This window comes from Mobula birostris, chromosome 28 (assembly GCF_030028105.1).
Source record: "Mobula birostris isolate sMobBir1 chromosome 28, sMobBir1.hap1, whole genome shotgun sequence".
Taxonomy (NCBI): Eukaryota; Metazoa; Chordata; class Chondrichthyes; order Myliobatiformes; family Myliobatidae; genus Mobula; species Mobula birostris.
The window spans coordinates 15,923,218-15,937,498 of NC_092397.1; the positions used below are offsets into that span (position 1 = coordinate 15,923,218).

The 14,281-nt window shown below is 46.3% G+C and overlaps 1 protein-coding gene across 1 annotated transcript in view; it reads left to right on the forward strand.

Annotated features, from left to right (window-relative positions):
- Positions 1 to 5,720: 5,720 nt before the first annotated feature.
- The window catches only part of polr2g (RNA polymerase II subunit G), a 36,353-nt gene continuing 27,792 nt past the window's right edge, over positions 5,721 to 14,281 (forward strand). Inside the window, exons 1-2 of the mRNA XM_072245731.1 lie at positions 5,721 to 5,851; positions 10,479 to 10,588. Of these exons, the coding sequence (XP_072101832.1) occupies positions 5,840 to 5,851; positions 10,479 to 10,588 (122 nt within the window). The 5' untranslated portion in view covers positions 5,721 to 5,839. The remainder of the gene's footprint in view (positions 5,852 to 10,478; positions 10,589 to 14,281) is intronic.

Below are 14,281 nucleotides of genomic sequence, written 5' to 3' on the forward strand. Positions count from 1 at the left end.
TGGCATTGGAGAGGGTCCAAAGGAGGTACATGAGAATGACCCCAGCAATGAAAGGGTTAATACTTGATGGCTCTGGGCCTGTACTCTCAGGAGTTTAGAAAGATGAGAGGTGTTCTCATTCAAACCTATGGACTATTGAAAGGCATAGATAAAGTGGACATGGATGTTTCCTGTAGTGGAGGAGTCTAGGACCAGAGGAAACAGCCTCAGAATACAAGGATGTCCTTTTAGATCAGAGATGAGTAGGAATTTCTTTAGATAGAGGGTGGGGAATCTATGGAATTCATTGCTGCTATTGACTGTGGAAGCCAAGTCATTGGGTATATTTAAAGTAGAAGTTGATAGGTTCTTGATTAGTAAGGAGGTTAGATTAGATTATGAGAACACTCAGTCCTCTTTTATTGTCATTTAGAAATGCATACATGCATTAAGGAATGATACAATGTTTCTCCAAGTGATATCACAGAAAAACAGGACAATCCAAAGACCAACACTGACAGAACCACATAATTGTAACATATAGTTACAGCAGTGCAAAGCAATACCATAATTTGATAAAGAACAGACCATGGGCACAGTAAAAAAAAAGTCTCAAAGTCCCTGAGTCGATTGACTCCCGAGTCCCCGATAGCAGGTGGCAAAAGGGAGAAACTCCCTGCCATAAACCTCCAGGCACCGTCAACTTGCCGATGCCTTGGAAGCAGCCGACCACAGCCGACACTGAGTCCGTCCATCCGAAAACTTCGAGCCTCCGACCAGTCCCTCCGATACAGCCTCCCGAGCACCATCCTCTGCCGAGCGCCTTCGACCTCGCCCCGGCCGCTGAAACAAGCAAAGCTGAAGATTCGGGGCCTTCTGCTCCAGAGATTCCGGTTACCACACAGTAGCAGCAGCAGCGAAGCGGGCATTCCAGAAGTTTCTCCAGATGTTCCTCCATACTCTCACGTCTGTCTCCAGCAAATCAGAATTGTGCACGGTCCCCTACTTGACAGATTACTGATATCATTCACCGGAGAGGTCGTGCGCGCTGCCGTCACACCACCATCTTCTCCTCCTTACCTCCTCTGACAGGTTACAGAGAGAAGGCAGGAGACTGGGATTGAGGAGATAATAAATCAGTCATGATGGAATGGCAGAGCAGTCTCAAAGGGCCAAATGGCCTAATTCTGCTCTTATGGGACAGGAGGCGCATGCATAAACTGGAAGTCTTCAGCTACCAGAGAAACAGCAGCATCTTTGTAACACAAACTGCACCAATTTCATTTGGTGGCCCACTCACACCCTCACTTGGACATCTAGGAACGCTAGTGAACGGCTGCCTGCCAGAACATCGATAAACAAATCGAAAGAAAACACATAAAATATCAAACTGGGAAATTTACGCAGGCAGTTTTAAATCTAATTGCAAACACAGTAACCACAATGGAAAAAACTGTGACAAACATGAGAGATTTCTGCTGTTTTTGACATGTACTGTTTTAAATACAGCTTTGAACAGGACCCGTTGGCCACTCACTTCCCAGTGCAGGTTCCTTCCACCTCTGTGAACAGCTTCTGTTTGACGGTATTGAGGAAGTTGGGCCCGAAGTAACGAGGGTGAAGCAGGATTTTGTGTTCCAGAGAAACCTGAATTCAGAAGGAAAGAAATACAGTTCAAAAATATGCAGTTGTGCTTTTCAGCAGGTTTCTGAAACTTTCAACAGTGAATAAAAATACAGCTCGGAAGTGCACACAGGCTGGAGTTTTTGGAGGGGGGACCGGCCATACCGCCATTGCTGGGGGAGGTCAAACCAGCGGCAGGAGCCTACAGTCTCGAGTACGAAACTGAAACTGCCCTTGCAACACTACTGGGGAAAAGAGCACCACATTGTTAGAGGTGCCTTCACTTCCAGGATGTATTAAACCCTCTTGACTGGTCGCAAATTATTCCACAGAAAATAGTCAAGGTGGGGTTGCACACACCGAAATTTGTAAGGTAAGGATAGAATTGAAAGGGTATTGTCACAAGTACTGAGATACAGTGAAAAACTTTCTCTTGCAGACTATCCATACTGATCATGTAGGTAGAACAGGGAAAAACAGTAACAGAACGCAGAATTTAGTGTTCAGTTATAGAGGAAGTGCAAGGCAGGTATGCAATCAGGAGCAAGGGCCACAGTGAGGTAGAATGTGAGTTAGATTGTGAGAATGGATGATGAGATGCCACTTTAGAAGATTCAGCAATAAGGGACAGCTCTCAGGCTAGTAAGGGTTACGTTTCTGTCTGTCTGTAAGTCTGGAATGTCAGAAACAGTAATCCATATCATATTGCTCTACATACACCTGCAGTGTTCTGTTCATCATGAGAATTAAACTTACGGAAAATATACAGTACAGTATCCAGTCAGTAAAGAATAACTACAGAACTTTTTACTATTACCCGCTTCAAAAGTGTAAAGGGGAGGTTGGTCGGTTCTTGGTTAGTCAGGTAATCAAAGGGTACGAGCAGAAGGTAGGAGAGGGATAATAAATCAGCCATGATGGAGTGGCAGAACAGACTCAATGGGCCAAACAGCCTAATTCTGCTTATGGTGAGGGTAAGGGGGTGGAGCAAGGGCTGGGAAGTGATGGGTGGATCCGGGTGAGGAGGGGCGATGGGCAGATGGAGGAGGGGAGAGTGTGAATAGAGACCGAGGCTGGGAGGTGATGGGTGGATCCAGGTGAGGAGGATGATGGGCAGATGGAGGAGGGGAGAGTGGGAATAGTGACTGGGGCTGGGAGGTGATGGGTGGATCCGGGTGAGGAGGGGAGAGTGGGAATAGTGACAGAGGCTGGGAGGTGATGGGTGGGTCTGGGTGAGGAGGGGTGATGGGCAGATGGAGGAGGGAAGAGTGGGAATAGTGACAGAGGCTGGGAGGTGATGGGTGGATCCAGGTGAGGAGGGGTGATGGCCAGATGGAGGAGGGGAATAGAGAAAGAGAGGCTGGGAGGGGATGACAGCTCATTCCACACTCTCACAATCCTCTGAGTGAAGATGTTTCCTCTCATTTTCCCCTTAAACTTTTCACCTTTCACCCTTCAAATGTTCAAAGCTTCATTTTATTATCAAATGTTGTATGCAGAATACAACTGAGATTTGTATTCTCCAGATAGCCAATTCCTCCCCACCCCACACCGCGCAAATCCCAAACACCCACAACCCCCCCCTTGCACAAAAACTACCAGATCACCCAAACAGCAACAAGAAAGAATGGGCGGGAACACACAAAATAATATAACTGAAAGAGGTCAATATGAACAACAGTCCAATCCATAAATCCCAAAATTTTGATAACATCTCCAAGAGCATCAGGACCCGGCAGCCCCTCCAATAGCAACAAATCAAACTAGCGGCCCCTCTGTTGGTAGTGACTCGAACCAGTGGCCTCTCCAAGAATCGCTCGCTCTCCTCCACATTTGCCTTGATGTTTCAATCTTCCTCTGCACTTTTAACCCTTAGCCCATGACCTCTGGTTGTAGTCCCACCCCACCTCAGTGGAAAAAGTCTGCTTGCATTTACCCTGTCTACGCCCCTCATAGTTTTATATACCTCAATCAAATCTTCCCTCAATCTTCTACTTTCCAAGGAATACCAAAGGCCTAACCCATTCAATATTTCCTTATAACTCAGATCAAGACCTGACAACATCCTTGTAAAATTTCTCTGTACTTTTTCCAACTTATTTACATCTTTCCTGTAGGTAGGTAACCACTCAATACTCCAAATTAGGCCCTACCAACATCGTATACAACTTCAACATAACATCGCATCTCCTGTACTCAATAGTTTGATTTATGAAGGCCAATGTGCCTTCTTTACAACCCTGTCTACCTTTGCTGCCACTTTCAAGAAATATGTACCTGTATCCCTAGATCTCTCTGTTCTATTGCACTCTCAGTGCTCCACTGTGTAAGACCTACCCTGGATGGTCCTACTGAAGTGCAGCATCTCGCACTTGTCTGCATTAAATTCCATCTGCCATTTTTCCAGCTGGTCCAGATCCAGCTGTAAACCATGATAATCTTCCTCGTCGCCCTCTACACCCCAGTCTTGGTGTCATCCACAAAGTTGCCAGTCCAGTTAACCACATTATCACCCAGATCGTTGATACAGATGACAAACAACAACAGACCCAGTACCGATCCCTGTGGCACTCCGCTAGTCACAGGCCTCCGATCAGAGAGGCAACCATCTTCTGCCAGTCTGTGACCGTGTGGCTAGGCACAGTGCAAATGCCATCTATAAAGTTGCTGGCGACACAACCATTGTTGACAGTATCTCAGATGGAGACGAGAGGGCGTACAGGAGCGAGAGGTACCAGCTGGTTGAGTGGTGTTGCAGCAACAACCTTGTACTCATTGTCAGTAAGACCAAAGAGCCGATTGTGGACCTCAGAAAGGGTAAGACGAGGGAACATGAACCAATTCTCATAGAGGGATCAGAAGTGGAGAGAGTGACGAATTTCCTGGATGTCAAGATCTCTGAGGACCTAACCTGGTCGCAACATATAAAGAAGACTATATTACATTGGCAGACTCAGGAGATTTGGTTTGTCACCTACAACACTTACAAATTTCTGCAGATGTACTGTGGAGAGCATTCTAACTGTCTAACTGGCTGCATCACCATCTGGTACAGGGTGGGGGGGGTGGGGGCTACTGCACAGGATCGAAATAAGCAGCAGAAAGTTGTAAACTTAGTCAGGTCCCTCATGGGCACCAGCCTCCGTAGTATCCAGGACAACTTCAAGGAGCGATGCCTCAAAAAGGTGGCGTCCTTCATTAAGGACCCCCATCACCCTCTTCTCATTGCTACCATCAGGAGGGAGGTACAGGAGCCTGAAGACACACACTCAACCATTCAGGAACAGATTCTTCCCCTCTGCCATCCGATTCCTGAACGGACATCGAACCCATGAGCACTACCCCAATACTTTTTTTAAAATTATTTTTGTTTCTGCACTGTTTTAAGCTATTTAATATACAGATATTTACTTTCCATAATTGATTTTTTCTATTTATCATGTATTGCATTGTACTGCTGCCACTAAGTTAACAAATTTAAACCTGAACCTGACTCTCTGGTTCCTCCCACAAAGCCAACGCCTAATCCAATTTACTCCCTCATCCTGAATGCCGAGCGGCTGAGCCTTCTTGACCATATGGGACAGGTGCTCGGAGAAGCGTTTGCCTAGCCTGTGCTCGGTCTCAACATTGCAGAGGAAGCCAGACTGAGGGCACGGAACGCAACCTTAGGGTTGGTGGTGGTACATGTCTACCTCAGCAGGTAGGGCTGTATAGGGATATCCTGGCTGTAACACAGTTTCCTGTGTTAGTCCTGACGAAGGGTCTCGGCCTGAAACGTCGACTGCACCTCTTCCTACAGATGCTGCCTGGCCTGCTGCGTTCACCAGCAACTTTGATGTGTGTTGCTTGAATTTCCAGCATCTGCAGAATTCCTGTTGTTTCCTGTATCACCACCTATTTCTCCATCCTCCTGCCGTCATCTTTTTTTTTTATTTCCCTCCCAAAACCCATTAGTTTCCCCTTTTCTCGGGGCTTAAAGCCAGATTAGCATCCACGTGGAGCGGGACCAGAAAATGGCGGCCGGGTAGGGCCGGGGGTGGGGGGAGAAGGAGAAGTCCAAGCGAAAAGGGCGGGAACGCCCGCAACGCGCTTGCGTCACGAGGAGGGCGGGGACGGAGTCTGCGTCATGACGCACACGAGATGCAGTTAGCCGCCGACCTCGCCGCGCGTTTGATGCCTGGCGGACCGTAAGAGCTGGTTTAACTATTTCTGGCGTCCCCCGATCGTTGCAGCGATGTTTTATCACGTGAGTATTTGGTTGAGTTTATAGAAATGATATTAATTGAAGAGGGCGTACTAGCGGTTGAGGAGCGGCGGGCGAGTTAAAGGAGCTCCCCAGCGCTACTTCCCTGGATTGACGGCCGCGACGACCAATCCGGTGACAGTATTGTCGGTTTCTGTTTGATTGACGGTTCGTTCCACCAATGATAGTTGCGGGCGGGTTGGACGAGGGTGTAAGGATAGTTTTTTTTTCCGTTTTTAATTCAAATTTACCAAAGTGTTGAAGTTAAAAGCCCGAAATCTAAGGAGATATTGTTGGAAATAATAATAATAATCTTCTGGGTAATAAAAAAACACAAGCCTACCCTAAGTGTTGCCTATGGATGCTGACTAGGCCTCATCCTCTACTCGACAAAAGGTGCCTAAACTCCCTGTTTTGTTTGTCAGGAATCATTTGCCTCTGACAATAACTTAACTCATTTTTTAAAGCAAGTGTTGCAACCCCCACTCCTATTCCCTCTGCTGAATGCTATTCTGCACACCTCATTCAAGCAAGGTTTAAAATGTGCCAAGCATGGGTTAAGGGTGAAAGGTGAAAAGTTTAAGTGGAACATGAGGGGGGAACTTCTTCACTCAGAGGGTAATGAGGGTGTGGGACGAGCTGCCCAGCGCTGGCGAGCTCGATTTCAACGTTTAAGAGAAGTTCAGGTACTAGGGGTGATTGATAAGTTAGTGGCCCAAGGTAGAAGGAGTCAGTTTTAGAAAACCTAGCACATTTATTTTTCAACCTAGTCCCCTCCTACATGTACACACTGAGTCCAGCGGTCGTGGAGCATACGGATCTTGGACCTCCAGAAAGTGTCCGCAGCAGGGGTGGTTGGTAAGTTCGTGGCCTGAGGTAGAAGGAGATGAGTTATACATAGAAACATAGAAAATAGGTGCAGGAGTAGGCTATTCGGCCCTTTGAGCCTGCACCGCCATTCAGTATGATCATGGCTGATCATCCAACTCAGAACCCTGTACCTGCCTTCTCTCCATACCCCCGATCCCTTTAGCCACAAGGGCCATATCTAACTCCCTCTTAAATATAGCCAACGAACTGGCCTCAACTGTTTCCTGTGGCAGAGAATTCCACAGATTCACCACTCTCTGTGTGAAGAAGTTTTTCCTCATCTCGGTCCTAAAAGGCTTCCCCTTTATCCTTAAACTGTGACCCCTCGTTCTGGACTTCCCCAACATTGGGAGCAATCTTCCTGCATCTAGCCTGTCCAATCCCTTTAGAATTTTATACATTTCAATAAGATCCCCCCTCAATCTTCTAAATTCCAACGAGTATAAGCCTAGTCGATCCAGTCTTTCATCATATGAAAGTCCTACCATCCCAGGAATCAATCTGGTGAACCTTCTCTGTACTCCGTCTATGGCAAGGATGTCTTTCCTCAGATTAGGGGACCAAAACGGCTCTCGTTGCATGCACTTCAACTCTTTGAGTGATTGTGCAGAAAGTTTGAAGTTAATAACTCATCAGGGGTGATTGATAAGTTCGTGGCCTAGGGTAGAAGGGGATGAGTTGTTAACTTCAAACAAGGACCTCTCACCCGAAGAACGTGACACTGACTTGGGCACATTCTGTCTGCACTAACAGGCGGAGAATGAAGAGGAAGAAGCTGATCTTGCTCAGATTCTGCGTTCTGTTATTGTTTTCCCCTGTACTACCTACGTGATCAGTATGGATGGTCTGCAAGAGAAAGTTTTTAACTGTATCTCAGTACCTGTGACAATATCTATTCCAGTTCCAGTTCTATCCATATCTTATAACCCCACCTTGGTATTCTGTGGAATAATTTGCAAGCAGTCAAGGGGGTTTAATACATCCTGGAAGTGAAGGCACCTCTAACAATGTGGTGCTCTTTTCCCCAGTAGTGTTGCACCGTGCCTAGCCACACGGTCACAGACTGGCAGAAGATGGTTGCCTCTCTGATCGGAGGCCTGTGACTAGCGGAGTGCCACAGGGATCGGTACTGGGTCTGTTGTTGTTTGTCATCTATATCAACGATCTGGGTGATAATGTGGTTAACTGGACTGGCAACTTTGTGGATGACACCAAGACTGGGGTGTAGAGGGCGACGAGGAAGATTATCATGGTTTACAGCTGGATCTGGACCAGCTGGAAAAATGGCAGATGGAATTTAATGCAGACAAGTGCGAGATGCTGCACTTCAGTAGGACCATCCAGGGTAGGTCTTACACAGTGGAGCACTGAGAGTGCAATAGAACAGAGAGATATAGGGATACAGGTACATATTTCTTGAAAGTGGCAGCAAAGGTAGACAGGGTTGTAAAGAAGGCACATTGGCCTTCATAAATCAAACTATTGAGTACAGGAGATGCGATGTTATGTTGAAGTTGTATACGATGTTGGTAGGGCCTAATTTGGAGTATTGAGTGGTTACCTACCTACAGGAAAGATGTAAATAAGTTGGAAAAAGTACAGAGAAATTTTACAAGGATGTTGTCAGGTCTTGATCTGAGTTATAAGGAAATATTGAATGGGTTAGGCCTTTGGTATTCCTTGGAAAGTAGAAGATTGAGGGAAGATTTGATTGAGGTATATAAAACTATGAGGGGCGTAGACAGGGTAAATGCAAGCAGACTTTTTCCACTGAGGTGGGGTGGGACTACAACCAGAGGTCATGGGCTAAGGGTTAAAAGTGCAGAGGAAGATTGAAACATCAAGGCAAATGTGGAGGAGAGCGAGCGATTCTTGGAGAGGCCACTGGTTCGAGTCACTACCAACAGAGGGGCCGCTAGTTTGATTTGTTGCTATCGGAGGGGCTGCCGGGTCCTGATGCTCTTGGAGATGTTATCAAAATTTTGTGATTTATGGATTGGACTGTTGTTCATATTGACCTCTTTCAGTTATATTATTTTGTGTGTTCCCGCCCATTCTTTCTTGTTGCTGTTTGGGTGATCTGGTAGTTTTTGTGCAAGTGGGGGGGTTGTGGGTGTTTGGGATTTGCGCGGTGTGGGGTGGGGAGGAATTGGCATCTTTCTTTCAACTACCTGTATGATTTTCTGTATTTCATGGCTATCTGGAGAATACAAATCTCAGTTGTATTCTGCATACAACATTTGATAATAAAATGAAGCTTTGAACATTTGAAGGGTGAAAGGTGAAAAGTTTAAGGGGAAAATGAGAGGAAACATCTTCACTCAGAGGATTGTGAGAGTGTGGAATGAGCTGTCATCCCCTCCCACCCTCTCTTTCTCTATTCCCCTCCTCCATCTGGCCATCACCCCTCCTCACCTGGATCCACCCATCACCTCCCAGCCTCTGTCACTATTCCCACTCTTCCCTCCTCCATCTGCCCATCACCCCTCCTCACCCAGACCCACCCATCACCTCCCAGCCTCTGTCACTATTCCCACTCTCCCCTCCTCACCCGGATCCACCCATCACCTCCCAGTCTCGGTCACTATCCCCACTCTTCCCTCTTCCATCTGCCCATTGCCCCTCCTCACCTGGCTCCACCCATCACCTCCCAGCCCCAGTCACTATTCCCACTCTCCCCTCCTCCATCTGCCCATCATCCTCCTCACCTGGATCCACCCATCACCTCCCAGCCTCGGTCTCTATTCACACTCTCCCCTCCTCCATCTGCCCATCGCCCCTCCTCACCCGGATCCACCCATCACTTCCCAGCCCTTGCTTCACCCCCTTACCCTCACCATAAGCAGAATTAGGCTGTTTGGCCCATTGAGTCTGTTCTGCCACTCCATCATGGCTGATTTATTATCCCTCTCCTACCTTCTGCTCGTACCCTTTGATTACCTGACTAACCAAGAACCGACCAACCTCCCCTTTACACTTTTGAAGCGGGTAATAGTAAAAAGTTCTGTAGTTATTCTTTACTGACTGGATACTGTACTGTATATTTTCCGTAAGTTTAATTCTCATGATGAACAGAACACTGCAGGTGTATGTAGAGCAATATGATATGGATTACTGTTTCTGACATTCCAGACTTACAGACAGACAGAAACGTAACCCTTACTAGCCTGAGAGCTGTCCCTTATTGCTGAATCTTCTAAAGTGGCATCTCATCATCCATTCTCACAATCTAACTCACATTCTACCTCACTGTGGCCCTTGCTCCTGATTGCATACCTGCCTTGCACTTCCTCTATAACTGAACACTAAATTCTGCGTTCTGTTACTGTTTTTCCCTGTACTACCTACATGATCAGTATGGATGGTCTGCAAGAGAAAGTTTTTCACTGTATCTCAGTACTTGTGACAATACCCTTTCAATTCTATCCTTACCTTACAAATTTCGGTGTGTGCAACCCCACCTTGACTATTTTCTGTGGAATAATTTGCGACCAGTCAAGAGGGTTTAATACATCCTGGAAGTGAAGGCACCTCTAACAATGTGGTGCTCTTTTCCCCAGTAGTGTTGCAAGGGCAGTTTCAGTTTCGTACTCGAGACTGTAGGCTCCTGCCGCTGGTTTGACCTCCCCCAGCAATGGTGGTACGGCTCCCCCCTCCCCCCCAAAACTCCAGCCGGTGTGCACTTCCGAGCTGTGTTTTTATTCACTGTTGAAAGTTTCAGAAGCCCGCTGACTGCATATTTCTTTCCTTATGAATACAGATTTCTCTGGAACATGAAATCCTGCTTCACCCTCGTTACTTTGGGCCCAACCTCCTCAATACCGTCAAACAGAAGCTGTTCACAGAGGTGGAAGGAACCTGCACTGGGAAGTGAGTGATTAAAGCTGTATTCAAAACAGTACATGTCAAGAACAGCAGAAATCTCTCATGTTTGTCACAGTTTTTTTTTCCATTGTGGTTGCTGTGTTTGCAATTAGATTTAAAACTGCATGCGTAGATTTCCCAGTCTGATGTTTTATGTGTTTTCTTTGGATTTGTTTACCGATGTTCTGGCAGGCATGCGTTCACTAGCGTTCCTAGATGTCCAAGTGAAGGTGTGAGTGGGCCACCAAATGAAATTGGTGCAGTTTGTGTTACAAAGATGCTGCTGTTTCTCCAGTAACTAAAGACTTCTAGTTTGTGCATGTGTTTCTGTCCCATAAGAGCAGAATTAGGCCAATTAGCCTTCGAGTCTACTCTGCCATTCCATCATGACTGATTTATTATCCCCTCAACCCCATTCTCCTGCCATCTCTCTGTAACCTCCTTACTAATCAAGAACCTGTCAAACTCTGTTTTAAATGTACCCAATAACTTGCCCTTCACTGCCATCTGTAGCAACGAATTCCACAGATTGATCACCCTCTGCCTAAAAATTTCCTCCTCATCTCTGTTCTAAAGGGACGTCCTCCCATTCTGAGGCTGTGCCCTCTAGTCCTATCAATGTTCTCTCCTTAGGCCTCCTGTCCCATGATCCTCTGACATCCTTTTTGCCAATCAACTGTCCAGCTCTTGGCTACATCCCTCCCCCTCCTGTCCTCTCCTGTCATTTCAGATCTCCCCCTCCCCCTCCCACTTTCAAATCTCTTACTAGCTCTTCCTTCAGTTAGTCCTAACGAAGGGTCTCGGCCCGAAACGTCGACTGTACCTCTTCCTAGAGATGCTGCCTGGCCTGCTGCGTTCACCAGCAACTTTTATGTATGTTGCTGGTTGACGGTGGATATGCAATGGCAAGCATTTAAAGATCGCATGGATGAACTACAACAATTGTTCATCCCAGTTGGGCAAAAGAATAAATCAAAGAAGGTAGTGCACCTGTGGCTGACAAGGGAAATTAGGGATAGTATCAATTCCAAAGAAGAGGCATACAAATTAGCCAGAAAAAGTGGCTCACCTGAGGACTGGGAGAAATTCGGAGTTTAGCAGAGGAGGACAAAGGGCTTAATTAGGAAGGGGAAAAAAGATTATGAGAGAAAACTGACAGGGAACATAAAAACTGACTGTAAAAGCTTTTATAGATATGTGAAAAGAAAAAGATTGGTTAAGACAAATGTAGGTCCCCTACAGACAGAAACAGGTGAATTGATTATGGGGAGCAAGGACACGGCAGACCAATTGAATAATTACTTTGGTTCTGTCTTCACTAAGGAGGACATAAATAATCTTCTGGAAATAGTAGGGGACAGAGGGTCCAGTGAGATGGAGGAACTGAGGGAAATACATGTTAGTAGGGAGTGGTATTAGGTAAATTGAAGGGATTAAAGGCAGATTAATCCCCAGGGCCAGATGGTCTGCATCCCAGGGTGCTTAAGGAAGTAGCCCAAGAAATAGTGGATGCATTAGTGATAATTTTTGAAAACTCTTCAGATTCTGGACTAGTTCCTGAGGATTGGAGGGTGGCTAATGTAACCCCACTTTTTAAAAAAGGAGGGAGAGAGAAACCAGGGAATTATAGACCGGTTAGCCTAACGTCGGTGTTGGGGAAACTGCTAGAGTCAGTTATCAAAGATGTGATAACAGCACATTTGGAAAGTGGTGAAATCATCAGACAAAGTCAGCATGGATTTGTGAAAAGAAAATCATGTCTGACGAATCTCAGAATTTTTTGAGGATGTAACTAGTAGAGTGGATAGGGGAGAACCAGTGGATGTGGTATATTTGGATTTTCAAAAGGCTTTTGACAAGGTCCCACACAGGAGATTAGTGGGCAAACTTAAAGCACATGGTATTGGGGGTGAGGTATTGATGTGGTTAGAGAATTGGTTAGCAGACAGGAAGCAAAGAGTGGGAATAAATGGGACCTTTTCAGAATGGCAGGCAGTGACTAGTGGGGTACCGCAAGGCTCAGTGCTGGGACCCCAGTTGTTTACAATATATATTAATGACTTGGATGAGGGAATTAAATGCAGCATCTCCAAGTTTGCGGATGACATGAAGCTGGGCGGCCATGTTAGCTGTGAGGAGGATGCTAAGAGAATGCAGGGTGACTTGGATAGGTTAGGTGAGTGGGCAAATTCATGGCAGATGCAATTTAATGTGGATAAATGTGAAGTTATCCACTTTGGTGGCAAAAACAGGAAAACAGATTATTATCTGAATGGTGGCCGATTAGGAAAAGGGGAGGTGCAACGAGACCTGGGTGTCATTATACACCAGTCATTGAAAGTGGGCATGCAGGTACAGCAGGCAGTGAAAAAGGCGAATGGTATGCTGACATTTATAACAAGAGGATTAGAGTACAGGAGCAGGGAGGTACTACTGCAGTTGTACAAGGCCTTGGTGAGACCACACCTGGAGTATTGTGTGCAGTTTTGGTCCCCTAATCTGAGGAAAGACATCCTTGCCATAGAGGAGTACAAAGAAGGTTCACCAGATTGATTCCTGGGATGGCAGGACTTTCATATGAAGAAAGACTGGATGAACTAGGCTTGTACTCATTGGAATTTTAGAAGATTGAGGGGGGATCTGATTGAAACATGTAAAATCCTAAAGGGATTGGACAGGCTAGATGCAGGAAGATTGTTCCCGATGTTGGGGAAGTCCAGAATGAGGGGTCACAGTTTGAGGATAAAGGGGAAGCCTTTTAGGACCGAGATTAGGAAAAACTTCTTCACACAGAGAGTAGTGAATCTGTGGACTTCTCTGCCACAGGAAACAGTTGAGGCCAGTTCATTGGCTATATTTAAGAGGGAGTTAGAAATGGCCCTTGTGGCTAAAGGGATCGGGGGTATGGAGGGAAGGCTGGTACAGGGTTCTGAGTTGGATGATCAGCCATGATCATACTGAATGGCGGTGCAGGCTCAAAGGGCCGAATGGCCTACTCCTGCACCTATTTTTTATGTTTCTATGTTTCTATCAATGTTCGATGGGTTTCAGTGAGATTGTTCCCTTGTTTTTCTAAATTCCAGTGAGTATAGGCCCAGGGCTATCAAGTGCCCCTTGTATGATCTTTTTTATTCCAGGGTCAGTCTCACGAACCTCTTCCAAACCCTCTCCAATCTGAGCACATTCCCACCAACCCCTCATTCTTCTAAACTCGAGCGAGTTTGGAGTTCTATAGAGAGAGTGCAGAGGAGATTGTCGCCTAGATTGGAGAGCATGCCTTATGAGAATAGGTTGAGTGAACTTAGCCTTTTCTTCTTGGAGCGACGGAGGATGAGAGGTGACCTGATAGAGGTGTACAAGATGATGAGATGCATTGATCGTGTGGATAGTCAGAGGCTTTTTCCTCAGGGCTGAAACGGTTAACATGAGGGGGCATAGTTTCAAGATGCTTGAGGATGGGGGGTAATGTCAGAGGTAAGTTTTTCACACAGAGAGTGGTGAGTTCGTGGAATGCACTGCCGGCAGCGGTGGTGGAGGCGGATGCAATAGGGTCTTTTAAGAGACTCTTAGGTATGTGGAGCTTAGAAAAATAGAGGGCTATGCGGTAGGGAAATTCTAGGCAGCTTCTAGACTAAGTTACATGGTCGGCACAACATTGTGGGCCGAAGGGCCTGTAGTGTGTAGATTCCTGTTCCATGA